Consider the following 27,522-nt stretch of genomic DNA (forward strand, 5'->3'; position numbering starts at 1 on the left):
TTAACTACAGTTTCCTTCCCTCCTTCTTCTGAAACAATTAATGGACAGGACCTGTTCCAGCTCCAGAAAGAGCTGAGCAGATCCTCCCCACCCGTTCTGCTCACGTTGACAACTTCAGAGGTGCAAATCAGAATTTCCCCGCACAAGCGGCCCCACTGCAACGCTTCGCCTTGGGCAGGGTGAGGTACCTGAGCTCCGCAGAGACCTTTAAATCCACATTCTCCATGGCAACTCTGCAGTATGGACAGTGCATCTGTGCTGGTACCAGCCACGTTTCGATGCACTTCTGGCAGAAGACGTGGTCGCAGGGCAGGCAGACCGGGTCCTTGGGCTCTCCCAGGCAGATCAGACACTTCAGATCACACCTGTAATTCAGTAATGAACACAACTGCTTCAGTATCAAAGGCGTTTGGTAGGACAACAAGATGTTCATCTACAACTAGACCGAGAAGACATAACTTAAGACCTGTTAGATAACTGCTTGGCTTCAGGGTGCAGAATAAAATAGAAGTTATCACTCTTAATTTGGCTTTCATGATGTTCTATGCAGGACTACCTTACAGCCAGAAACATGCTGGCAACACAGGCAGCGTTCCTGCTGGAGCCTGCAGTTTGTCTCAGTGTCACTACCTGCAGAGCCTCTTGCTGACTTCATCTTTACATTGGCACAGCACTTTCATCACTGCCACAAAAGTTGGGTAAGTCTTCATGTCCGAATCGTGCTGAAAGCACTGCAGAGGAGAAGGGCAAAGCTCAATGACTCAGCTCTAATGCCCGAGACAAAAATTCACATCATCAGCAGAGGCGAAGAGGGGAAATCACGTTTGCTTACCTTGGCAAGAAGCAAGGTGTATTTTTTCACTACGTTCTCAAATTCTGGCATCAGTGAGTCGATGCCCAGCAACACGTGCTCTACAAACAGAGACATGGCAAAAACCCGGTTCCAGCAGACTCTGTGGAAAGGAAAGCGTGATTTCAGAGGGCACAATTTTGAGCAAAAAAAGCGCAGTGTCGGGTCTGTGGGAAGATAACGGAAGACTGGTGAGGAGGACTGTGCACACACCCAAGGGGCTTGCAGCTGGGGAGTCAAAAACCACACATATTGTACCAGTTGTTTAGTCTTCTGTGCTTGACAACGTTAATATCTGTGTTCAGATAACACGGGCTTGTGATGGACTTGGAGGCACCCTATCAAACACGCCTGAGATTCCTGCCCTGCTGTGGGAAGGATCAAGGCACAACAGTAGAAAACTACACCCATTAAAAACCCTTGAGACGCAGACGAAAGCAGCCGGTTGGAAACCTCTCCCTCTCTCTGGCAAGGACCGAGCTCTGCAGTGTCTGTGTCCCTGCCTGTGTTGCCTCCACCCGGGTGCTGCTTCAGAGATCCCCTGGTTTGCCAGGTAATGAGAATAAACTTATTCTTCGCATTTAACCCATGGTTTTGTGGTGGTTCCTGTGTCGGCTCACACAAGGCCACTCTGATGATCTCGCTGCTTTGCATGCTCACCACTACAGCGTTTGTGTGCCTCTCATGCAACTTCTTGCCTTGCCCTTTTGGTTCTCAGCCCTGCTTTTGGTCAAGGACAAAACACGCAACAGCCCCTACCACAGAGGGCTTATGGCATAGGAGCCTGTCCTGCACACAGCACTGCAGCAGAATCAAGAGCACTGCAAAGACCTTCTCACACCTCTAACTTCTATATCATAGGAAGCAATTAAAAATAAGTCACGATTAACTATGCTTCCTTCGCACAAAGTCTGTGAGGAACTGGAGTAGCCATCTAGGCTTGTTGTCCAAAAGACAAGACTCAGTCCTAGATGCACTGAGGTTTTCATCTCTCGGTCTTTATACACATGGGATGAACTGGGGAGACATTGCGGGTTAACGGGAACCCAATGAGAGTTTTAAATAATCCCTGAACCCAGCTGGAACGCATTGGATGTCACTGCCAGGTTTAGAGGGAGAGTCTACACGAGATGAGGGGAAAGAGAAGATCTACTTCTTGATGCTCCGTATGCAACTGAGCCTGGTAGGAACCTGGAAAGGTTTGCACAGTCTTTGAGAAAAGCAGCAGCAGAGCAGCTTGTCCTAATACTCATGAACAGCAAGACTGAGCAGATCTGCGGTACACACTCGAGGTCTTGTAGCAGCTGATGGCACCGACTCCCACTCCTCTGTAAATCCTTCTCTCTGCAGAGGAATTCAACAGGCATGCGAAGGCTCTTCACCTTCTGCAGCCAGATCTCGGGACGGGCTGTCTGCACGTGCGTCTCCAGCTCTTCAGCACACACCATTGCAGCAAGCACATCTGAAAGCTGCAAACACACACGGGGGGGTGAGGGGAACAACAGTCGCGCTTCAGAATGATTTATGAGCCTCGGGCTCTCAATCTGGTGTGCTATAGCACATGTTCTGCTGAGTAATGTTCTACTTGTTTATCTTAAACACTGAAATTCTCACGCTCGTGGCTTAGATCATTAGCACATCCTATTCACTGAAAAGAACACAAGGCAAACTATTTAAAATCTATTTTAAATTCTAACACAGCAGATTATTCCTAGTGCTAAGGATCCAGACTGAGCCTGCGCTTCCCACTTCACTGCTGCTGAAATCCAAAGGGGACTGAACATCAGCTAACGCAGAGCTCTCTGCTGGGGCTGAGGATCACAAAGTGCCTGGCAGGGACTCTACCATCTCCGAACGCGGCATTCCAGGTCCTCCCTGGTTCACAAGGTAGGCGACCACACGGGGGTGTACAGCCAGGATCCTGGAAAAGTTCTGCAGGCGGCTCTTGAACCGATTGTAGCCGAGGTGGACCCAAGGCAAGGATGGCACCATCTCCTCCCTTCTGGGAGACGCCGCCTTCCATTCCTCTATGCAGGATAGGAACGCAACGCGCAGACACTGGAAGTTCAGAAGAAAATGGTTAAAATCAAAATTTAAACAGAACAGAGCATTCATAAATCGTTTTGTGCTGGAAATCCTGGCAAAACTCTGAAAGAAGTGAATCAGTACTTTACAAATACAGCCTTAAATGTGTCATTTTTTACAGATGCTCCTGCGTAAGCACTTTTTGGAGCAAGGTCTCAGCAATTTCAGCAGCCATTCAGTAGTAAATGCATCTGCTTTGTGGCTACCTTGCTATGAATCCGTCTCAGAGGGGGATTTTGCCTGAAAAGGCAAGACTGGTACAAAAGGCCATGTTCTCAGGCATCATCCAAAGGGTTTCCAGCTCTTGCTCCAGACACTGACCTGCAGCTCCTCCACAGAGGACACACCAATGGCCAAGACAATAAAGTCTGTGGCATAGCACTGGAAAAGGCATAGCACTGTAAGAGCTTCTCTCTGTCTTCCTTGCTCAGAGCAGAGATGAATTTTCCCAGTGCAGTTTCCTGGAAGATATCCACAAACTTCTCGGCTTGGTCTGGAAAATGAGAATGCAGAGAAAAGCTGAGTATGAGGAGGAGGCTGGCACTGACACAGCCTGTGTCCTCAGGACACTGACACCTCTTCACTGATGCACAGAGGACTCCTCAGTCGAGCACTAACAAGGGCTTTGAGGCCAGGCACCAGCGCTGTATTTATGGACTCTCACTTTGTCATTAACCCTTGGCATTTCCACAGCATTTTGAATACAAGGGCACAGAATACGTGAGAAAGACAGATAGGTAGTACCAGAGAAAAAGTAATTGTGCAAAGTTCTGCTGGCTCACATGAGCACAGAGGGACTGAGGGTGACCCCAGGGTCACAGAAAGGTAGAAACATGGGAGTGACAAACCAGAGCTTACAGGGCAGGTGGATGGAGATGCTTGGTGTCACGAGCTGAAGTCAGGCTCTCACCTTCAGTGTTTTGCATGTATTGAGCTTCCAGCCACATCTCATCCAGGTACTCCTTTATCCTCCAGCTGAAGGGCATCTCATTCCCAGTATCAGCAGACACAGTCATGTTGTTCTGCACCAGAATTATCTCTGGCTGCGAGCTACGAGATTAAGAGGTCATTAATGCACTGGGCTTTTGCCTGGGAAACACATTCAGATAGAGGCAGGAAGCTGCAGAAAGCAAAGAAATGAACCCGAGAAGGGGGTGAGGGAAGGCGAAAGAACTGGAGGACTCACTAATACAGCTCATCCTGCCAACTCTGTGGCATTAGGACTTACTCAGTAAGTGTTCCCTGGCAAAAGGGCTGCAGTGGCAGGGTTCAAGGGCTGGGTAAGAAGTGTGAGCGTGCCAAGAGCCAGAAAGCAAAGCCCAGGAGTCCTGGGGACAAGGCAGAAAGAACAGACTTCTGAAGTCACCGAGAACCGCCCTGCTGCTGCCTTAGGGAGCAACCAACAGGGCTCATCTCCCGTGTGGATGTGAAGCCAGTGCTGGACTGGTCCCAGTGCCGCCAGCCAAGCCCTGCTGCTGCTCTCTGCAGTGGCTCACCTGTTGGTACCCACACCGTAAGGGACACTCAGGAGTTTCGTGTCGCTGAAGATGAACATCCACAGCTCCGTCACCCACTCTGCTGCCGGCCTGACCAACAGCTCCAGATTGCCATTCCTGTCTATGACAGCAATCAGGAGAGCCAGGAATGGAGTGATCACCTTCTGGACTCGCTTCCACAGGGTGTGCCTTTGGAGCAGAAAGAGACCGAGAAACCCAGAGGGAAGGTGAGCAACAATATCAGCAAACCAGGAGATGGCTGTCCTGAAAAACTGCTGACATCTGCATGTGAGAAAGCCCTAATCCTGCCTTTAAGGGGAAAAAAAAACCACTTCCAACAAACCCCCTACACTCCTATCGCTCGTGGCTCATCTGTAATCCCACTGCTCCACTCCCAGCACTTGTGCATGCATTGCTGTCCCAGCACAGCCCATTCAGCTCTAAGTCACCCTCCCTCAGCAGCCAGGAGAGGACAAAGCCACCCCCAGCACAGCCTGGGGACGGACACTGAATATTCAGATTGCACACAACTGCTGTCTCTGCTGCACAGTGGCCACTTGCAGAGGCTTCTTGGAAGCCTGCAGGTTACCAGACATTGCTGCTGTCCTCACCTGAAGGTGCCTGCCTCCTGGAGAGCGCTGAGGTTGGAAGCCTCCCGAAGCACCCAGTTTTTTGGGTGAAGGGAATTTTCTTCTTGCTTTCTCAAAAGGTTGGAGAGACGAGCCTTTGTTATCTTCAGGAAGGAGGCTAAAAAACAACAGAGAACTTGAGTTTCCTCTTCTCCTGGCATTGGATCCAAATCCAAATGTCACACCAAGTTGTGTGACAACTGTTCCAATAATCTGCCAACTGGGACGAAAAAAAAATAGCCACCAGAGCTAGCACAGACAGAGAAAAAGCCACAACCTGAACTCCAGGAAAAGCCCTGCAGCCAAAGGAGTGACAGACTGGAGCACAGACACACACACTCTTGGGAGATGGCCTGGGAGATCCGCTTGTCTACACTACAGCAAGGACCTTTGTGTCCTCAGTGAATGAGCCTCCAGGTTGTGGTGGTTTAGGACCTCAGGGACACCACCTGGTGCAGCCAGGGAGCACATACCTTTCAAGTCATCCTCTTTGGACAGAAAGCCAAGGAGAATCTCGATTCGCTTTCTGCTTCGACTGAGATCTTCATTTTGGTCCCGTAGCATCCCCACAGCACTTTGCACGCAGGTCCTCAGGAGTACAGTGGTGTCCAGGATCTCACCCTTCCCAGAACAGGTGAAAACGTTCATTACTCTTCAGTTTTACACCTTTGCCCCCAACACATCACTCTTAAAATAATTACAGTGCTCTCCAGAAAGGGCCTGTGCCCCTTGCGGCCCATCTCCCCGTTTTCCTCTCATCTGAGGCTGCAAATTTAAGTTCTTCCTTTGCTGTCAAGTACATGGTGCCACTTCTGTGGCCCTTTCAAACTGGCATGCAAGACAGCATTTGTATTAAGATAAGACTCCTGCAGAGGAAAAACTGAGCAGTTCAGGGAGAAGGCTTCAAACGCACTCCTCGATCACAAAGCACACGCGGCTGGAGCGGCAGGCTCAGGATCACCGTTCTCAGCTTCAGGGTGCACAAAGACAACAGAAGCTTTGAAAACTGACTTTTAAAAACTAGGAGTATGACATGACCGAGGAATTAGAGGGTCCTTAGAGCGGTTTACTTCTGTAGTGATGCTGAATTTGACCGGGGAGCAGGGGGAGAAATTTGTGTCTGACCATTAATGTCCCTGACGCAAACAGTATTCCTGGTGGGTTTCAAGTGAATGGGGATGCAAAGGGTGTGCTGCACCACAGTTTGACAACGGGCAGAGAGCCACACCAAGCTGAGAAGCAAACAAATGTATTCTGAACTCACCTCGCAGTGCTCTGCTGCGGGCACTGGTGTTTCAGCCTCCCCCTTGCCTTCCTCCTGCTCTTGCCCTTTCACAGGCAGAGCTGCAACTGAGGTGCAGAATTTTTATTAGGAAGAACCGGTGCACTTCTGCATCGGTCAGATAAGAGTTTATTTAGCAACCGCATCGCAGAGCGGCAGAACATCTGTCAGATCCATTATCACCTGCATGAGTAGCTGACATCCACCTCTCTAAACACAGCCCCAGCTGCTGGGGCTGCCAAGCTGCACACAGCAAGAGCTGGAAGCAATAGGGCACTCAGAGCTAACACACGAAGCTCTACCAGAATCCTGAAAGGCAGCGTGGTGAAAGGAAAAAGCATAAGAAAAAACCTGAGAGGAAAGAAAAGGTCTTTTCTAAAGTCCCTACAGGTTTAGGTGAACACATCTATATTCATGCAAGTGAGAGATTTTCTGGAGTGACTCCTTGTCAGTGGTCTCTGTCACGCAGCATCTCCCGTACTGAGACAGAGCACTGGGTGTTGAGCTGTGCAAATACCAGAGTTTTGTCAAAAGAAAAAAGGAAAACTACCAAATTAACTTGATGACCCAATGCTGCAGTAACAAACTAAATAGAAAGACAGGTTGGTAGCCATGTTGTAAAATAACAAACCAAACCAAACCAAAACCCAACCCAGATGCTGAGCAGGGGAAGCCATCAGACACGTTGTACCAGGCAAAAGTCCTACCAGCACCAAGTCTGGGACTGCATCTCCCCTTTTCCCCAGCAGCACATCAACAGCATGCAGCTCACCTTTGGTTCTACCCGAATCCTGGCAGAAGATCTGGCTGATGGTGAGGTTCTGCAGGGCAGTCATGTCAGAGATCATGTCTTTGGATCTGCGGAGATCATCTATATGCACCGACTGCCACAGCCCTAGAGGCGGAGAACCAAAGAAATCATTTCATGCCTGCAGCACGCTCTTCTAGAAGAGCTCCTCAAGAAATATCTCCCTGTGGGCTAGCAGTTCACGTTCAGAGTTTGGTTAATCCCATATCTCGATGTAGGGAGAGGAAGCAGCAGTTCACTTGGAGCATGCTAATACTGCCCTGACTGACACAGCCTGCACACTACCAGGGCTTGGCGGCTCTTAGAGCCCACCACACACAGCAGCAGCCTCGCTGCTGAAAGCAGAACACATAAGCACAAGCTCAGGAGTGTCCTGCAGGACACCATGCAAATGCAGTTGACATCAGTTAGGACAGGGAACTGCTGGAGAGAGTCCAGCGTAGGGCTACAAAGATGATCAAGGGAGTGGAGCATCTCCCTTATGAGGAGCGGCTGAGGGAGCTGGGGCTCTTTAGTTTGCAGAAGAGGAGACTGAGGGGAGACCTCATTCATGGTTATCAATATTTAAAGGGTGAGTGTCACGAGGATGGAGCCAGACTCTTCTCGGTGACAAACAATGATAGGACAAGGGGTAACGGACACAAACTGGAACACAGGAGGTTCCACTGAAATTGGAGAAGAAACTTCTTCTCAGTGAGGGTGACAGAGCCCTGGCCCAGGCTGCCCAGAGAGGTTGTGGAGTCTCCTTCTCTGCAGACATTCAAAACCCGCCTGGATGCCTTCCTGTGTAACCTCATCTGGGTGTTCCTGCTCCGGCAGGGGGATTGGACTGGATGAGCTTTTGAGGTCCCTTCCAATCCCTAACAGTCTGGGATTCTGGGATTCTATGATCAGTTCGTTTGCTGCTCTCCAGCTGACCAGAAACAGCACTCAGCTGTCAGTGGGCAGGGCAAGGTGCTCGCACAGAGGAGGACTCGGGGTACTGAGCCCCAACGGCCAGCCCTGAAGCAGCTCTGGCAACCCAGCGGACACACCGCTTCCAGATTTTAATCATTCAAAATGTGAACAAGAGAAGTGTTGCTCTGGGATCTTTGCCTGAAGCCAGCTGGAGAGTGAGGAGCGACAGACGGCCGGACCCACCTCCATGGCATCCCACGTAGGACGTTCCTCCATCCACCCGGGAAAGCTTCATAATGAAGTAGACGAAGACAGAGACTTCTCCCAGGCCCACCTTGTTGATTTCGTTAACAACGGTGTACCTACAGCAAGGAGGAAAGGCTGCTGACTTCATGGCCACAGGTCTTTCCTCTATGAGAGGACACGTTTCTTTCTCACACAGACACACACGATCTGCTCACCCCTTCCTCCCTGCCTGCCACCCTGAGCTATGATGCTAACCCTGATCCTCAGCTCTGCAGGACTCCTGCAGTGGCAAGAATTCATGCTTCAAAGGGGATTAACTGGTAATTCGACCCAGCTTAGTTTATTTTAACTTGGGTTATGAATTATAATCTGAAATACGGTGTTTCTACATTAATTCCACTAGAGAATAAACCAGGACTGCACATTCCTGGTTCTGAACTCCCCAGAACAGCAGTAATAATCACACAGGGGTGAGGAGTCACCAAGCAGGAAAACCACTTCACACTTGACTTACTTGGCTGAGGCGATGAGCTGGGCATTCTGAGAGCCATCTTCAAAGTCTGTCTGAATAATAAGGACTTTATTTCCTGACGTGGCATCAAGGAAGTCTCTAAAGAGGGAGAGGGGATTTCAAAGAAGTCACTAGGTGTAAAACCAAGACATTACAGACTGCAGAAGTAGTCACTCCACATTAGCCTTCGCTGCTGCGGGCAGGAGAGATTAAAACACCCATCCTATAGGGATGGCATCACTTCCAAACCCCATCTCAGCACGATGGAGTTAACGCAGTTTGCACTGAGCAGTCCACTGCTCAGCACAGCACAGCACAGCCTCCAGCCTCCCTTTCCCATATGTGCTACTCCAAATGTTCTGCCCACGCCTCTTCCACCCCGTGACCACCCACGCAGAGCGGCAGAATGCAAACCCAGGCTCACCGGATGCCCTTCACAAACGAGTACTCCGTGTCAAACTGCTGCAGGAACAGGATTTGAGGCCTCTGCGCTTTACCCTGCACTTCTTTCTCCAGGAGAGTGGCGTCAGCACTGGTGAGAAGCCTCGAGAAGGTGGTGACCTGGGAGCGGAGATGTAGGTTTGGCCTTTGCTCAGGAATGCGGTAGGAAGGCAGTTGAGACTTACAAGTCCATGGCCCCAGATGCTGCTAGCTTGCTGCAGAGCGCCCAAAAAACCCATTTATTTGCCCTGCCAGTATGCAAAGGGAGAGGGAGAAATTCTCCAGGCGTTCTCAGCTGAAGGTCTTTAGTCTTGGTACCAGGCATGAGTAAACCAGAGCTGTCCCACTAAAGGCCCATGAGATCTCTGGCTGTTTGAGGCTCAGCTGGGTTCAAATCTTTCACACCTTTAAGACCAGAGGCGAGCACAAAGAAATGAGGGTCCAAAGGCTCCTGACAATGTTTTCTGCAGCCAGGAGCCTGTTAAGCTGCCCGAGTTCATGGAGACAGAGCTACTTCTAAAGCAGAGACACATATCAAGTGCCCAAACTCACTTAAAAACCTGCTTGCCAGGGAGCATCAGATACTGCTCCACACATAGCAGAGGTACTGGCTTCTCCAGGCTGCAACAGCACTCCTGTGGAAACCCCCACCTCTGCACGCCTGGGCACGGCTGTTATCAAATTTACTTCAGTGTAGCCAAAACGCAACCCCAGCAGCATAAACCAAACCCCTCAGTGCAGGCCGGGAGGGTTTTAAACGGCCACTGCAAGGTACTCACCTCTGTAAAGACCGTTTGGTACCCGGAGCCGGCGCGGACGTGAGCTCGGAGGAAGTCTGCGAAAGACGTGTGCTGCTGCTGCTTGAAGTACACGTCGGCCAGCGGAGCTGCCATGAACAACCCCACGGAGCTGCAGAGGCGGATGACGGAGTCGGGGGTGGCACAGCTCAGCAGGGCCAGCTGGGCTTCCCTCTTCACGCAGGACAGGAGCTCGGGAGGGGCACAGGCCGCTTTCAGCCTCTCCGTTGTCTGCAGGACCACCGAGGCACAGGTATCGGCGTGGTAGCCCACGAACACATCCGAGGGGCTGTATTTCTGCTCGCTGATGAAGTGCTCTTCCGCGTTGGCCACGGTGAACTCGTCCACCCACTTCTTCAGCTCTTTCACCACTTCTCTCTGCCCCTTGTCCAGGACAGTGCTGATGTCCAGGTAGTGCTTCTCCAGCCGGTTGATCAGGGGGATGGGGAAGTGCTTATACACCACCTCCTTCTCCTCGATGACTATCAGGCGGAACTTGGGGTGCACCCGGCACTTCACCCGGTGGGTGCCCAGCCCCAGGTCGACGTACTTCTGCCCGGCGAGGTACACGTAGTATTGATTGAGGGCGTCGTAGAGGCTTTCGTAGAGGTTCTGCAAGTTGAGGAGCACCACCATTTGGCCGGTTTCCATGCAGACCTTCACCCGGTTGATGTTCTTGCATATCTGGGTGTACTCTTGGTCCTTAGGGAAACTGGAGCCGAAGATAATCTCTGGCTGTTGGCGGGCAGCAAAAAAAGCTTGCTGGAGGATCTGCAGCGCTGCGTAGTTCTCAGTCAACACAAGCAGGTACCTGCAGTCCCCATCCTGATCGCTGCTGTAAATGTTCCGCCGTACCAGCTCAATCCTACTGACGTCGTGAGCATCGATTTCTCCCTTTTCTGGTAGCTGCGAGGTGAATATTTCCAAGGCGTTGATGTCATCTTTGCCACCAAAGTTACGAAGGACAACCTCGGCTACGTCTCGAGGTGTCGGCTCGCTTCTGGAGCCCTTAGCTAAGGCAAAAAACATCTTTATGAGGCTGTAGTAGTCACGCAGGCCAAAGAACTCCCGGTCTTGGGCCTTGCAGATGTTTTCATACGCGTCTGCAAAGTGACGAAAATACTGTTCGATCTTCTGCAAAGCCCCTCGTGCCGAGCAGCAAATCCCCTTGGCGCTTTCTATGAGCTCCTCTTTGCTGGGGTCGCCACGCGAGACGAAGATGCCTCGATTCATTTTAGCGGGATCCAAAGCCCAGTTGGAAATCCCGATGAAGCCAACCTTTTTGTGAGGGAGAGGGACATCGTCTATGCAGCCGTCTTCCAAAAGCGGATGCAAAGTCTTCAAGGGCATTTTGGGAGAGTCTTCTGCCAGCCCAATCTCATCCAGCACCACCACCGAGACGTACTCCTCCAAATTCTTCCCTTCCTGGAACCGAGCACAGTGCTTGAAAGTGCCAATGATTCCCTCTGGAGTGGAGAGGGGGCTGCACTGGAAGGACACCAGGTGGATCTGCTTCAGGTCCTTGAACAAATCCGAATGGGCTGCTTGGCCCTGCATGGCATCGGCCACGATGGTTTTCGCAAGGGATTTGGAGCTCCCGGGCTTCCCAACGAGAAAAAGAGGGATTTTCAACTCGATGCAGATGACCATCATAAAGACGTTTTCTTTCAGGGCCAGGTTTCTCGCTATGGTATCTCGGAGGTGCACACAACTCAGGAATAAGTCCTGCATCAGGGAGATTTCTTCCAAGATCTTTTTCTGGGTGTCGTAAGGTTTTGGAAGGACCTGGCTGATAGCGCTCCTGTACGTCTCCTTCTTTTCCAGGGACGCGTGGTAGCAGACCCCGACTGCCAGCACTAAGGCCCAGATAACGCTGTTTCTCTCGGCTGTGCTCTTTGGAGCCCTCTTCTCGGCAAGGTACTTCTCCAGTTCTCTCAGCAGCAGTTTGCTACGCTTGTAAAACCACTTGAAAACTTCCATGCAGCGCTCCACGTCCCGCAGGCTGACGAAGCTGCACTCGTTGTCCCTCTTCCTCATGTACTGCTGGGAAGCAAAAAGCACTTCTGTAATGACCTGCGCCTCAGCCTGCTTCATTGGGACGTGCTCGGTAACTCTCTGGACGATCTGCTGTATGTACATTTTTTCAGTGAGGTTGTTCAGCTGCCCAAAATCCCACACTAAGGGGACCATGCTGGGGGGGAGCGCGTGGACCCGGTACACAAGCTGTCTCAGTGGAATTGAGCCAAGCTTCTCCTTCGTCTCGTCTGCTTTGACGCGGTAGCCCAGCCCGGCTAACTCCAAGCGCTGAATCATCTTCGGTGTGTGCTTACGGTAAGGGTTGCAGGCCGCTATGATCTGCAAGCCAGAGCACGGGGCCAGAGGCTTCCCCTGCACCGTGCGGTCACACAGAACCTCCTTGATGCTGCTTACGGCCTCGGTTGTGTTGGCTTCGTCGAAAAAGAGCACTGTGTCCAAGCCGTGCTGCTCCTTATTGGCTTTGGCAAGGGCTTCTGCCTCTCTGATCCTGGCATAAATCATCTCGGCCGTCGTACCTCCGTGAACTTTCACGAGCTTCATGTTCTCCACCTCTGCGTTGCTCCGGCGTAGCTCGCACAGAAACTTGATGAGTCTGGTTTTGCCACAGCCCGTTTCTCCCATGATGACAACCGGGATGTTGCATCTGAACCGCATCTCGATAGCCAAGATTTTCAGCACGTTGTCCATCGTGAGCTCGTATGTCTCGTCAGGGTCTATCACCCAGGGGATTCCCAAAACCATGCAAAGCTTCTCCAGCTTCTCGTGACGAGGCAACTGGTCAAACGGGACGTCGAAGGGAACTCTTTGGAGTAACAAGCCCTTGTACAACTGCAAAGTCATCACGTTTTTCTTGATAATTTTCCCGTTCAAAGGATTAATGGCATCAACGCCGTGATGGCCGCTGGGCTGAAAGTAGAAACCGATGAACGTCATGGACACGCGGTCCTCGTTGAAAAACAAATACGGATGGGGCTCGGACTCCCACTTCTTCCGAATGCGGAAAGGCAGCAGATCCTCTTCAGCAACATTCTCCAGGCTGTAAGACTGCCTTCCCGAGCTCTGATCGGAAATGTTCAGCGAGGGCGTTGCAAAATCCCTTGCCATTAAAATCATGAAGCTAACGACAAAGTTTTTGAAACCTTGCAAGGTGTCCTGGACAAAGTCAGGGTTGCAGAAGACAGAAGCTTCACAGTCCCTCAGCTGCACGTTGAGAAACCAGGCGAAGTTTCGGAGTTCTGCCCAGGAGGGATCCGTGACGCCGCAGTGCAGGAGGAGCTGCTGCAGCCACTCCGCCGGGCTCCCCTCCACTGAGTGCGCCGCGTAACAGAACGCGTCCAGGTCGTACCCCTGCTCAAACCTCCTCAGATACTGGAAAGGTCTCTGGAAAGCCTCGCTGCAAAACTCCTCCTCGTCCATTCCTGGGTCTGAAACGTCCCCAAGCTGGCTCCCAAGCGTCTCCATCTCTAGTACCTCCTTGGGAGATCTGCACGTTACTTTGGGGAACACATCGAAGAAATTGTACTTCTGGCTTGCTGGCACCTGGAGTAAAGGAAAAGAAATAAATCTTCATGAAGCTGTAGCCCTAATCTTCTTCAGTTTACTTCATCTGCTCTTACAGCACTCCTGCCTAAAATATCCAGAGCTAACTGAATAACACCAGCTGGCCTACACAGCCCTTTTAGCCAACACTTCTTCCCCTGTCAGTGTCCAGTTCTGGCCCCTCAGGTCAAGAAGGACAGGAACTGCTTGAAAGAGTCCAGCAGGGCCACTCTGGTACTGGTGTGAACATCTCCCTTAGTGGAGCATCTCCTGCTGAGGAGCAGCTGAGGGAGCTGGGGCTCTTGAGCTTGGAGCAGAGGAGACTGAGGGGTGCCCTCATTCCTGGGGATCCATTGGGAAAGGGCAGTGTCAGGAGGAAGGAGCCAGGCTCTGCTCTGGGATGGCCAATGCCAGGACAAGGGGCAATGGTCCCAAGCTGGAGCACAGGAGGTTCAAGCTGAAGATGAGGCCAAACTTTGTGAGTGTGAGGGTTATGGAGCATGGCCCAGGCTGCCCAGAGAGGTTGTGGAGTCTCCTTGTCTGCAGACACCCAAAGCCCTGGCCGTGTTCCTGTGTGACTGCTCTGGTGATCCTGCTCTGGCAGGGGTTGCACTGGGGGAGCTTTCCAGGGCCCTTCCAACTCCTCACATTCTGTGATTCTGTCCATCACTTTCCCCACCTAAAGGGCACCACAACAATCAGTGCTACTTCCTCCTGCAGTCTCCTTCCCGTAACATTGGTCCTTCGTTACCTCCAGCCCCTTCTCAGTACTTAAAGAAAAAGAAAACTAAACCTAGGACACTGTTGTTATTGATCCCCATCACACTCTGTTCTCAGAGCTGCATAGAAACATTACAGTATTTTCAAACATGCGAAGAAACATGAGGAAGATCAGACGTTGCGGTTTTCTGTTTGCACTAACAGGCCTTCAGAAACTACCAACCCATGAAAACCCCAACAGGGACTATTTACTGCCTAGTTTTGATATCACTTTGTGATGGAGATGCACAGTACACCCCAACACAAACAGGGAGTTTACAGTCTCTACAACTCCTGTGCAGCCACATACAGACATAGGTGCGAAGTGACTGAGGAATTCAAAGAAATGAAGTATTGCTGTGTACATACGTGTCTCGCTGCTGTCTTTGGCACTGGTGGTACCTCGAGGATTTCAATGATGTACAAATGGCACTTCTGTCGTAGCCACATATTTCCATTATTATCTGTCAGATACTGCAGAACCAGCAGCTTGAAGAGAAACTCTGGAATTCCACTTCGTACCTATCACAAGAAAAGACACAAATGCATTTCCTCTTCGTTTACTCATCATAAGTTCACAGAATAGAGGAGTTGAGGGTGGAAAGGGGCTCTGGAGAGCACCTTGTCCAGCCCCCCAAGGTTGGGCTGGTTGCCCGAGACCGTGTCCAGTCAGGTTTTAAATATCTCCAAAGCTGGAGACTGAGTAACCTGTTCCAGACTTCAACCACCTCAATGGTAAAGAGGTGTTTATGAAGCAGGAGCTTTAGAGAAACAACTTCGGCAAGGATTCGTGCAGAACTTCCGGCACAAGGCAGCTGTGGATGCACTCACCGAAGAGGTGACATCAAAGTGGAATATCATGGGCTTTGTCTGGTGTTGTCTCTTCAGGTAAGGCAGAAGAGACTTGAGCACTTTGTCTTCATCCACTTCTGGCTCAATTAGTCTGATGGTTTTCAGAAGATCTGTACAGTCACGCTGCTCTTCTTGCAGTCTCTCATGTAGCCTCTTCACATACAGAGATTTCCCTGTTGTATTAAAAAACCACCAAAAGAATTAGTGCCATCTATATCAAATACATCATATTAAGGTCATAATGGAAAGAAGGAAGTCAAATGCTTAGGTTCCCTACCCCCTGACATCTCTGAACCTTCCTAAAAGGCATTGCAGAAGAAGAAAGCCCAAATCTGGCCAGAGGCCTTCCTAGAAGGCACTGCAGAAGAAGAAAGCCCAAATCTGGCCAGAGCAGCCTGGAATCAAAGGCTGTCATTCTCCACACAGCTCGTTTTGCTTCAACTGCCTGAGGAAGGCTTTACTTCTTATTAGGACTTGAATCTACCCTGTTATGTGGTTGTTTCCGGAGTCAACACATGGGCTCAGGGGTGGAAATTGTTGTTGTCACAGATAAAAGCACCCTCAGGTTCCCTATCTTATGCTGCAGAAACTGATTTTGCCAGCACTGGAGCAATGCCGATGACTTGGGTTTGCAGTTCACGGTGGCTGTAGTCTGCCTCTGCTGCTCCCCAGTGAACACAGGGAGTGGAAAGGCAGCTCCACAGCCCATCACGCTCCTTATGCCTATGTGGTGCAGGAGCTGGCTGTGGTAGGTCCATTCCACGGATACTTCCCAGTTATGGATGTCTCCACACCCAACCTCAGCAGTGGGAAAGGTTTGTAATGTGACAAAGAAGGAGGGCGTACATGGCTTTCCAGACTGAAGCTAAGGCAACAGCCATTCACAGGTAACACCCGAGAGCTGCCCTGGATTTCTGAAGTTTGACCAAGGATGCAATTGGTTACCAAACCTGGTTTGGATTTTCTCACTAACAATAACGTAGCGCACTTTTCCTTTCGAGCCTGACCTTTTCCATCGGGGTGGCACTGCCACAGCCCAAGAACGGGTGGTGGAAGGAACATCAAGGTCTGCTGTGGCTCCTGTATGCACGCACTGCGAGTACTTCAGCCTCGTGGTTTACACCAGAAACACACACGGCTGGACAGCCAGAGCACCCACGGGACCACAGGGGCCCACAGTTAAACATCAGGGGAAGAACACAGCAACTCTTCCCCAGTATTATTTTCAGTGGTTTGCAGCTCAGGAACTCCAGATCACATCTTTATGTTTAATAGCCCTTGATGGATGCTTCTCTCATGACTACACCTAATCACTTCCTAAGCCTGTGTAAAGCTTTGGGTCTCACAGTTTAACTGAGCGCTGTTTGAATAACCACCTTCTTCTGTTTGCTTTCAGCCCGCCACGTCGTTTTACTTAATGCCCTCCAGCTTTTTGCATTGAGAGACAGCCAACAATCATTTCCTATGCAAGAACAGGCAGGTTTTAACACCCTTGGCCCATCTCACACATGTTTTCCTGCAGGCAGATTTTAACCTCAGGAAGTCAGATTCATCTCACCCAGCACTGGCTATGTAGTTTATGTTCATGATGTAAGTCATCTCTAGAGATGTGTGTCTCAGGACAAGATGAGCTGTCCTTACAGCTCTCACCTCACTCCACTGACTACAGTCTGCATCATTTTTTGACTAGATGCTTACAACAGAGCATGGCCCAGGCTGCCCAGAGAGGTTGTGGAGTCTCCTTGTGTGCAGACACCCAAAGCCCTGGCCGTGTTCCTGTGTGACTGCTCTGGTGATCCTGCTCTGGCAGGGCTTGCACTGGGGGAGCTTTCCAACTCCTGACCTTTTGTGATTCTGTGACTTGGGCAGAAGAGCTGACAAGGTGAACCCCACTCTGGTTTTCAACCCTCAGCAGACCCCACTTTGCATGTCCGTCCTTACCCACGCCAGCTCTTTTGGAGGACACGATCCCAACGCACATACTGTCCTTGAACACAGCAGCGGCTGAGCTGGAGGGCTGAGCGACTCTGTAGTGGTGCTGCAGGTACTGCTGGATCTCGGCGAGTGGCCGCTGGGGTATCATGTGCACTTTGTACTGGCTGAAGATTGAAGGGAGGTAGCTGTGCTCCCTCTCGCAGTTGCACAGAAGGACGAGGCGATAGGCGCTGTTGTAGTGCTGCAGGTGCTGGAACAGCTCCTCCGCTCTGCAGCTGACGTCGTAACTCAGCTCATCCGCGTACAGCATGGTGTAAATCTTCGCTCCTCCGCTGCAGGGGATGAGGCATCTCCTGAGGAAGAGCCCCACTTGCTCGGCAGTGGTCTGAGGAGTGCACAGGAGAACTTCGTCAAAGGTGGGCAGGGGCTGGCTGGGGCTGTTCATGTAAATGGCCAGAGCAGCCGTGAGCACCTCCGCGCGGGGGCACGTGATGAGGTTGGGCTGACCCACGCACAGAAGATCCTGTGGGAAGTCTCGTGTGACGCGCTCCGTCTCCCAGCTGGCCAGGGCCTTCAGCCGCCCCCCAAGCGTATCGATATCCAGGCAGCTGGGGAGGAAGAAGCCCATGCTGCTCATGTAGCACTCCCAGATGTACTCCAGCAGCGCGGGCAGGTCCTTCTCCCACGGCAGCATCACTTGGAAGTTAGAAATAGCCTTCTTTGAGCTGGGAGGCACCTCAATCTGGGAGGACCTAAGGACATCCTGCTCGGTGCAGTTACGTTTTAGGAACGAAAGCATCATCAGGGCGTCCTGGCTGGGCGTCCCCTGCCCCAGCTGTGTGCACAGATAGACCAGCTGCTCAGCAGTGTAGTAGTTCAGGTAGAAATGCTGGAATCGTTTCTCATACATGAAGCTTTTCCAGCTCTCCAGGAAATTCTCCATCGTCTTGCAAAGGCCTGGGAGCACAGCTGCCATATCTCCTTGTTCTTCTAGCACTGGGATGGGTCCCAAAGAGAAGTCGATAAGAACACGGGATTTTCTTTTGGGTGAACAATACACGTGGGCGAGCCAGGAGCGGAAGAGCATGTTCCCAGCTGAATAAAGGTCTATAAAGGCCTGTGCAAGTCTTTGGACATTGGAAAAGATCTGTGTGAGGATAAAGGAGAGAAAAGAAACTAAGCTGATTTATCAAGACAAGTCCCACTCACGAAACCACGGGAAATGCTTCCATTGAGACTGAAGGCTTTGGTCCCAAGCCAGGTGTCAGGCCTTGAACAGTGACAAAAGACAGTGGCTTTTTAACACCACTATCCCCAGGAAGCCAGTGTGGAATCCCCAGCTTCTACAAAAGCACAGCAACCCTCTTGGCCAGGAACATCCTCCGTGCAGCCAGCGGACGCGGTACCAGTGCCCTGTCCAGTCTCCAGCTTAGCTCCACCTCAACAGGGAGCCGAAGAGGCAGGAACACCCGTCTGCCTGCTACCACCCATCCCCAGCAACTCGGCTGCAAACCACAGTCCTAAAAGCTGATATGCAAGGCAAAACCCACCCCCATTAACCCAGTGGGCTTGAAATCTGACCTCCGAGAACTTCTCCACCTCCAAGCCTTGCTCTCCCTTTGCCGACATGAGCATCAGTTTGTTCTGCAGCTCCCGGAGCTCTGCCAGAGAGTATTTCCACAAGGCCTCATTGTCGCCAGAGCCCCCCGGCAAGGAGAAGCGCAGGACGTTGTCCAAAGAGACCTGCCAGGGAGTAAGGCATTAGCACTGCTGTGCACCGAGGCTCTACTCCCGAGGCAGTGCTGTGCCCAGCAAGGGGGGCACTTAGGAGGCAGCAGCCCCCAAAAAGGATCTGTGCAGAGTGGGAGAAAAGCCACAGCACATCTGTGACTGTGCCAGCAGCGTTGTCTGCAGGAGGGGAGGGAAAGGCCAGCAGCCTCACCTTCTGACCGTCAGCTGGTGCTCTGATAACGTAGATTCCTCTGCTGTTGATGGCAGCTGCCAGGGACAGCGAGGACAGCTCCACAGAGCCATGGCTCTCTTTCACTGTTTTCAACCACTCTAAGTCGTGAGCTGAAGCACACTGTGGGAAGAGAAGAAACGGCGCTGCCCTAATCGCTCTGACTTGGCACTTCTTGCAGGATTAAGGCTGTGCTCAGGACAAACAGCTCGGCTTGGCATAAGAGTTTCAGGCTGAGGAAGGGAGGAATGGCTACTGGCCACAGCCTGATCTTTACCAACACCATGGGAGGCTGAACAAACAGAGCCCACAGTGCTTCAGCACCTCTTGCTATAGAAAAACCCTGCGCAAAGAATAAGACAGAGCTCCCAGCCACCTGCCTTCCCTCTTTTGCACCATCATTCAAACACTTGCTGCACCACATCACACTTCACAGCCTCTGCAGTGCTCTGGAGAAATCCATGCTATGCCACTTACAGTTGCTGTAATGAGGTTTTGTGCCACAGAAACAAGGTATTTTTCTTCCAATAACAAGAGCTGTTGTGCTGTCCTTGTGCAGTCGATCTCACAGCCGCTCTTGGAAGGCAGAAATGCAGGAGGGTGCAGACAGGACCTGCTCCAGCAGAACTCACCAGTTTCTTGGGAAGATTTTCATCACTGTCCAGGGCTCGCCACAGCTTCTTCAAGCAGTTCATGAAGTCCTCAAACCCCGACTCCTGCCTAAGCTCATAGAGCAGGGAAGAGTAGCCATGCACGGTGTCATGGAAACACGCCACACGGTCCACATCCATGTCATTCTCCCCAGCAGAGATGGACGCCAAGTCTACGAAGACCTTCAGCTCATTTATATCTTAAATGAGATAAACAGACGAATGAACAACAAATGAGGCAGCTTTAATGCAATCCCACACCACCGCCTTTCACAGAAAACGCAGAAAGAACACCTCTGAACAGCACCTCCTGTGCAGCTTCCCTCCACCCATCCTTCACTGGGGGTTCATCCGCACTACCGACATCCCTGGCCCTGGCTTTTCTCCGCATTGCCACGAGCAGCAGCGTCACAGCCAGGATGGAAGCAGTGCAGAGGTGTGTGTCTCTGGGCACCTAACACAGCTGAGCCGGCAGGCACACGAGTGATGAGACTCTGAACAGCAGCAGCTCCCACGACCCTTCAGCCCCAGCCCAGCCATGGGGCAGGGTAGCTACTGCGTGCTGCACAAGACTTCAGTGGCACGAGCGTGCTTAGAGAGACTGCTTCATAGCATGTTCCTCACCAAAACCCCTCCGAGATGGCTGCAGCTGTCAGTACCAGAAGATGCGAAAGGAAAAAGCAGATGGGCCAGGGATATGCCATTCCTCCTGCCCCCACACAAGCTGGCACCCCTCCTAGTACTATCTGCCTACTTTCTGGGTGAGCAGCACACACCTTTCAGTGCTTCTCTGACCCAGCAGACAAACTCCTTCTGCTGGGCCAGCTCCCTCAGACACTCGCGACGGTTCACAGTGATCCCCTGCAGCAGTTTCTTGGCATGCATAAGCTCAGGGCTGATGGAGTCCAGCTTTTGTGTCTTGTATGATTCAAGCTTTTCTGTCTACAAAGCAAGTGGTGCAAACAAACATTCAGTCTGGAAATGGGAAATACAACCCTGTTCTGCAGCAGGAAAAGGAAAGCTCTCTGCAAAGCCACAGCCCAGACAGAGGAATACCATCTTCTCTGTTTTAAGACTATGCAAAAGCACTTGGTTTGAACACTTAATTTATCTCAAATAAGCATTTTGAGACTGTCCAGAGCCATTCCCTGACTGGGACAGACTTGCAGGAAGGTTCCAGCTTACCCAAGCTTTCTAGCCAACCCCCCCACAGTACAGAGCTGAAGGGGTGGATACTCACTATGTCCAACAAGTTTTCCAGGATACTGAAGTCACCAGAGAGGTTTAAACTCTCTTTGACGTTGGCAATGATCTTCGCAGCATCAAAAGATAAATGCATCTCGTGGTATTGCTGGATCTGCCGAAATCGCTGATCAACCCAGCCCCTGTCTTCTCCAGGCCTAAGCTGACATATGGTATCTAGTTCAGTTTTGATATCTTCAGGTTGATTTCTGAACTGCTGGAAAATTTTATCAACTGTGGAAAGCGTGAGACTTCCAGATCTGAGATCACCGTACAGCCTTTCATATCTCTTAAAACAAGGGGAGATTATACTGCTGAAAACTTCATCAAGTTCCAACGCAGGAACAAAGTTGTCCTCCTCTTCTGAACTTCCAACCTCCTCTCCTGAAAATTCATATTCCTCTTCTGAATTTTCGTACTCCTCTCCTGCCTTCTGCGCTGCTTCCTCCCAGAACTGCTGGAAGATCAGGCTGTCCTTGAAAGAGTGCATTTTCTGGGCAGATTCTTTCAGCTCCGGGCTCAAGCTGTAGTAGGTCTCTGTCGGTCTCTTCGTCATGTTCACAACTGTATTTAGTCTTTTCGAGCTAAGATCTTCCAAGTGTTGGGATTCCACTGCACCTACATTCACTTTAAAGCAGAGATAGGTCAGAGATGGATCGGATGTCCAACCTGCACCCAGCTTACTTCACCTAATTCACTAAGTCACAAATGCTATTGGGCATGTGGACTCCTACAAATGTCATCTGGTGCACAAGCACTCATTTGATCCCCTAAATGCTCTAGGTTTACTTCCCCCACCCCTTGCTGTGGTTTCTGAGAAGAGGTTAAAGTCGTTGCTTGTTAGGACCTTTGTGAAACTCAGTTGCAGACTCAGCAATCCCACAGATAAGCAGAAGGCCCGAGCACATTCTGTGAAGATCAATGGTATCCCCCAATCGAACAGAAACCTCTTTGTCTGTCCTACTGACCCTATCTAGGAATGTCCGGGGATGAAACATCGGTATCCTGTGTTTGTGTAGCCAAAGATGTTTAGAGAAATAGTGCTGATAATGCCCAATTAGCACAATGAGTGACAAAATACATCTGCTTCTGGGAGAAAGGTGAAAAGTTTACAGCGATGAAGACCATGAGCCTTCATCCCCACGACCCTCCAAAGACCACCAGAGGGTCGCAGGGCACAGGCCCAGATAGGAGGGGTTGTATGCTAATGATTTTTGGAGGAAACCCTGCTTCATATTAATGAGTTCTCAGATATCTCATGAATATGTATGATAGGGAGCATATAAACAATCACTTTGTAATGGGAAATCGGAGTCCTCCCAAGGAATGATCCTGGGGACTCCCTGTGCGTAATAAAGAATTCCTGCTTTCTAAAACTCAAAGAGGAGTCTTAGAGAGTGAGCTTATTTTCCAGTGTTCTTGGAATCAGTTCAAATAAAGCCTGTTTACAAAGCCTCGTCATTTCCCAAGAAAATGATGTTTTCTGGAGTTGCCACTTGCAAACCGCTCCCCAGAACTCTACCTTTCACAGCTGCCTGCACCTTCCTACACATGTTCAGAAAGGTGCCTATTGCTTTTTTCTCTTCTCTGAGAAGCGCTACTTCTTCTTGCCTCCTCTGCAGCAACTCTTCCAGTTGTCTCTGGAATACTTCTCTGTCTTCACATAACATCTGCTGGTGCTCTGAAAGAAAACTCGTCTGTAGTCACAAGGCCGATACTTCCCCATCCCCTGCACCCAGAACTCAGGTTTGGATTTGCAGAGTCACAAAAACAACACAGTGAAACACAAACCAGAGCCGGGAGCTCCACATAAAGGACAAAGGCTAGGGCAGCACTGCTAACTGCTGAAGCACCTAATTAGCGTTACTAATCACCCAATCAGCTTAACAGAGCAAGCCATCGACCACTGCAATGATGCCAACAAGGCCACTTTGAATGGTGCTCTTACTTATCTCCCAGATACAGAGGAACTGTTTCTCATGCTGGAAAATCGCTTCCAGATGTTTCACTCGGATAGACCCTTTCTGGATGTCATGGGTGACACTCGTAAACACAGAGTCTGCTGTGGCCATGATATTCTTTGCTTCATCTGTAAGTTCTTCCAGGAGCTTGGCGTTTGTTCCTGTTCAGAAACACAGCATGTCAAACCGAGAGAGGCCCTGCCTCCCAAAAGCTAGGCAGGATCAATAACCAGTCAGCAGAAGGCAGAAGGCGAGGCAGAGAACAGCTCTTTATAGAGCCCCATAAACACAAGTGCCGGACGTACCATTAAAGCTGAAGATCCGTTGGATGTCAGGCCACGTAAGCACATGGTGCAAAATCTCGTCAAAATTCTCAGACTGCCCGCTCTTGATGGGCCACGACTTCACAATAATAGCGGACACGAGCTGGCTGAACCGGCCCAGGTTGCAGGAAGATAACTTCTCAAGGAGATTGCTCTGAGTCTGCACAAGGCACACAAGACCGACAGGAGGAAGGCATCAATGTTTTGGGTTACACAGCCTCAGGTTCAGGCACTGATGTCAAGAAGTCACATCCCCACTGCTGAGGCACATCCCAAAACAGCCGTATGACGTGACTGACACCAGAAGCCACGCTGGCAAAAGCATTACAAGTGTTTTTCATGGACCCTCTATCAGTGGATCCTCATTTCTTGATTTCTGGTCACGACCTCTTGCTGTCGGTTCGACAACCTTAAGCAATCCACAGCAACTCAAGCAATGAGAATGCGCCGCTCTCCTTCCACCACAACGCGCATCCCTGCACTATACAACAGCATTTCTATGTAACAAGAAAATTGACTTTTCCTTTTCCTACCTTGAGGGAAAATACAATACCTGGCAAGCAACAGCTACAGCCTCTATGGCACAATTACTGAAACACCACTCGATGGAAGAGTCCAGCTGTGAAAACTGGTAGTGCTGACAGCAGTAGACCAAGATCTGGTTAAATGGAGGCTCCTACAGAGCAAAAGGGAGATTTCATATCAACTTAAAAGTTGCCAAAGCATTTCTTCTGAAAGCACAGAGTACTGCTATTAAGACAATAACAGGAACTACAGTGAAGAAATTAAGTTTCCTAGTGCAGCCAAGCCCCAGCTCATTTTTCAGGGCCTGGAAGAGATGAAACACAAGTAAATGCTTGGGGAAATCTTTCAGATTGTTTCAGTCTAAAACTTGTGATAACTTAATGCTCATCTCTCCAAGCCAAGCTTCCACCAGGATATATTCATTTCCTGATTATATCATGAAAATCAATAGCTTAGAGAATTTTGCAACTGATGCAGAAAGGAGATGAGAGATTAAGTCCAGTTTAGAAGGGACCCGCACAGCGTGTGCATCTGGGAGCCTGGACCACACACTTTCTGCACGAGTGACGAGACAAGCGCCGACTTTGCTTCTGTAAGTGCCTGGGTGCTTACTTTACACTCGTTGTCTCTTAACACTACAGGGGTGGTAACTGCTCAGAACGTGCAATGTCTTTAAAGCATAAGGATGTTGGACACCGCTAGAAGAGGAGCCAGGCTAGCAGGCTACTGGAGTCTCTGGTGCCAAGAACACAGCATGGTACAGTTTCACGTCTGATCTTTGAGCCCCAGATGATGTTTTTTAACAGCAGTGGCAATTTTTATGACCAAAGCTGCTTGTTCACATGCCCGTTCAAACTACAGAAGAAGCTGGAGCACAGCAGAAGACCCTCTGTCTGCTCTCAACCTGCCCCTCTGGTACGCAGTGACTGCCTGTGGTCCCTCCTACCTCCCGAATTCTTCTCTCCAGATCTGCAAGTAAAGTCTTCTTCCACCTCTCCGTGAACTGCTCATTTGGAAAGCTCATTGTCACAAACACATTCCAGGCCTGCAGGTGAGAAGCAAACAAACCCAAAACACCAAGTGCTGAGATTTAACATTCAAATAAGGAAATTAGAAGAACTATGCCGAGCCATCCAGAAGAAAAAGAGCACTCCCAGAGCTGCAAAAAGGCAGCTTTTAAGCCCAAAGAGTGCCAAAACATCTCGATTGTTAAAGGAGACATTTGGCTGAACCACTCCCCCCTTGATGCTGGGAGCTGTCCCAGGGAGGGCAGGGAGCAGAGTCAGAGTTAAGGACTTGCTCTGTGCTTTGCCCACTGAAGACCTGAAGGACAGCGGACACACAAGGCGAGCACAACAGCTCCAGCTGAGCACCAGCCAGGGGCAGCTCCTCATCCCAGCAATGCCTCTTGCAACAGCTGAGAAAAAGGAGCCATAAGGGAGCTGAGCAGCACCAATTGCAGCCCTGGGCTTTTCAGCCCAATGGTGTTTAAAACGATGCAGCTTCTCATAGTCAGTGCTGCCCGTCCCCATCTCATTCCTTCCCCAGCCACAGTTCCCAGCAAAGAGCCAGTAGACTAAAGATATGGTTAAACTTCAGTAGAACACCTTTCTATTAATATTACTAATTCTGTTGTTCACTATAATTAATTTAATGACAAACCAAAAGCTCCCAATGAAAGGAGAACGTGACATGCTCCAGGTATTCTTTCAATAACTTCTCATTTAAAGCATTTCTGAACCAGGTTCGAGTGTCTCTCAGAGCTTCATTGAATACTTCTACCACTGGCACTTCCTTCACAGCATCTCTTGGAACCTGCCACGCACGGGAGAAAAGTTAAAAGAAGTAAGAGCAGTTCAAGCAGGAGAGCAACGTACAAGTGATTTAAATCAATATTTCTAAATGAGACAGCTTAAATGCATCCAAAGCACAAACATGCCCAGCAACAGAGACCCACCACTACGTGAATAAAGGAAGGCAGGGAAAATGCAGTGCTTACAAATAGTTTGTGCTTAAGAACACTTATTCCAGGAAGTAAAGACAACATATGTCTAAGGGGAAAAAACCCAAAACAGACAAAAACCAAAACCCGTGACAGCCAACCTAAGCACTTACTTTATTGTTAATAACAAGAATAAAAGCCATTAAGTGATTTCACAGGTTTTTCAAAGTACCACAGTCTTGGTTAATTCAGAGTATTAAGGTCTCCAGATTGAGAATGGATACGACCTCAAACCAGTCTGCTGTACCAATTTTTTAATACTTCCAGATATCGCTCTCCTATCAACCCACGAACGGTTCCTTGGTACTCACTGCTGCAGGCTGAAGCTTGGCCACCTGAGAAATCATCATGGCAGAAGTGGCAGGAATCATGAAATGCTTCACATATTTGCAGGCCTTCTTGTGCAGCTTGAGGCAGCAGCTCAGGCAGGACTGCCACGAGCGAGCTTCCAGAGCCCTGGAGGCCAGGCAGAAAGAGGAGGGGTTTCTTTTCTGCTCGGAGGAAAGTTAAATTAAAAAAACCCCAACCCACCCCAAAATTTCATATAGTGTGACAAGAAGGGATTTGTAAAAGCGCGGCTGTCTGACAGAGGGATAGAAATACAGGATTCTGCTACCTGCACAGCCCTCAATGCACACATTCGAGCACAACCCCACCCCGTGGTGTAAAGAAAGATGATGCTCGCACAGAAGCGCGCTTCACTTACCTGGACTGTTTCTCACCCGAGGCACGCAGCAGTGCCTCTAGGAGACTCTCTACTACCTAGAAGGGAAAGACAGAAATATTCATCTGTGGGAGGAATTTTGCAGACTGGTTGGTTATTAGTTGAGAGGATGCTGTGAAAGAAGGAACTCAGTATTCATCTCCATGGCTTCTCCAATGCTTTTATAAGCATGCTATAAAATTACACTGTTCTTTTACTGGATGTCAGAGTCAACATATAGGTGGCTATTTGTCCAAACAAAACCTGCACTTCTTATGGGGTTTAACACTTAGGGGTTTAAAATTTAATGTGAGTAGTTGCAATGTCCAGTTCCTGCTATCCTACAAATACAAGTGTTTTCACAGCAAGCAGGAAAATCTCTCAAAGGCAGCAGCACCTTGCCATACCCAGAAGAGCTGTGAAAAGGGGCACAGGGTAGCTCCGGGCACCCATTTGAGGATCTCAGGATTCAAATATTTGCCATCAGTGACTAAGAGGAAACCCAGATAAGCAGACCCTTCTCTCATCAGTGCCAACAGCATCTTTTGCTACAGATCCACCCTCCCATCTCCTCTTTGGAGTCTCCTACTTCAGAGCAACTGGTTTTGCATGCAGGTAAATGTTAAGCTCTTCGTGCTCTGCCACGCTACCAGCCGGGCAAAGCTGCCAGGACAAACCTAAAAAGGTCAGTGGGCTCCAATCTGTAGCAAACACCTTGAAGAGCAGCTAACAGATCACCGGAGAAGTCTTTTATAAATTCAGGCAGGCTCTGCAGGGGCAGCACGCAGATCCAGGACTTGACCAGAGTCTTGTCAAGCTCCATGAGGTATTTCTTTTCTTTCATTACTTGCAGTAGGGTGCCCCTGGATGGAAGACAAACCAAAACCCTCAGGTTTTCAAGGCACAAAAGGCTAAAAGCTTGTTCAGCCCACAGAGAACTCCTCATTCCTCTGCTTTTTTCATCTACAGCTGAAGATCGGTAGAAGACCGAG

The 27,522-nt window shown here is 50.1% G+C and overlaps 1 protein-coding gene across 1 annotated transcript in view; it reads right to left on the bottom strand.

Annotated features, from left to right (window-relative positions):
* RNF213 (ring finger protein 213) overlaps nucleotides 1-27,522 on the bottom strand; it is a gene marked incomplete at its 5' end in the record, with an annotated part of 51,961 nt that overhangs the window by 13,990 nt on the left and 10,449 nt on the right. The window contains 33 exon segments of the mRNA XM_010178647.1: nucleotides 189-365; nucleotides 631-731; nucleotides 833-953; nucleotides 2,138-2,319; nucleotides 2,696-2,908; nucleotides 3,257-3,325; nucleotides 3,328-3,428; nucleotides 3,846-3,985; nucleotides 4,432-4,620; nucleotides 5,043-5,178; nucleotides 5,534-5,681; nucleotides 6,325-6,404; nucleotides 7,115-7,237; nucleotides 8,291-8,409; nucleotides 8,808-8,903; nucleotides 9,229-9,365; nucleotides 10,025-13,618; nucleotides 14,756-14,899; nucleotides 15,209-15,402; nucleotides 17,171-18,311; nucleotides 18,746-18,907; nucleotides 19,107-19,247; nucleotides 19,757-19,974; nucleotides 20,551-20,716; nucleotides 21,015-21,643; nucleotides 22,539-22,697; nucleotides 22,965-23,138; nucleotides 23,283-23,460; nucleotides 23,854-23,976; nucleotides 24,772-24,870; nucleotides 25,488-25,619; nucleotides 26,118-26,283; nucleotides 27,181-27,393. Coding sequence (XP_010176949.1) covers nucleotides 189-365; nucleotides 631-731; nucleotides 833-953; nucleotides 2,138-2,319; nucleotides 2,696-2,908; nucleotides 3,257-3,325; nucleotides 3,328-3,428; nucleotides 3,846-3,985; nucleotides 4,432-4,620; nucleotides 5,043-5,178; nucleotides 5,534-5,681; nucleotides 6,325-6,404; nucleotides 7,115-7,237; nucleotides 8,291-8,409; nucleotides 8,808-8,903; nucleotides 9,229-9,365; nucleotides 10,025-13,618; nucleotides 14,756-14,899; nucleotides 15,209-15,402; nucleotides 17,171-18,311; nucleotides 18,746-18,907; nucleotides 19,107-19,247; nucleotides 19,757-19,974; nucleotides 20,551-20,716; nucleotides 21,015-21,643; nucleotides 22,539-22,697; nucleotides 22,965-23,138; nucleotides 23,283-23,460; nucleotides 23,854-23,976; nucleotides 24,772-24,870; nucleotides 25,488-25,619; nucleotides 26,118-26,283; nucleotides 27,181-27,393 — 9,765 coding nt within the window.

The sequence above is a fragment of the Mesitornis unicolor genome, unplaced genomic scaffold, assembly GCF_000695765.1.
Source record: "Mesitornis unicolor isolate BGI_N332 unplaced genomic scaffold, ASM69576v1 scaffold12472, whole genome shotgun sequence".
In the NCBI taxonomy this organism is placed as follows: Eukaryota; Metazoa; Chordata; class Aves; order Mesitornithiformes; family Mesitornithidae; genus Mesitornis; species Mesitornis unicolor.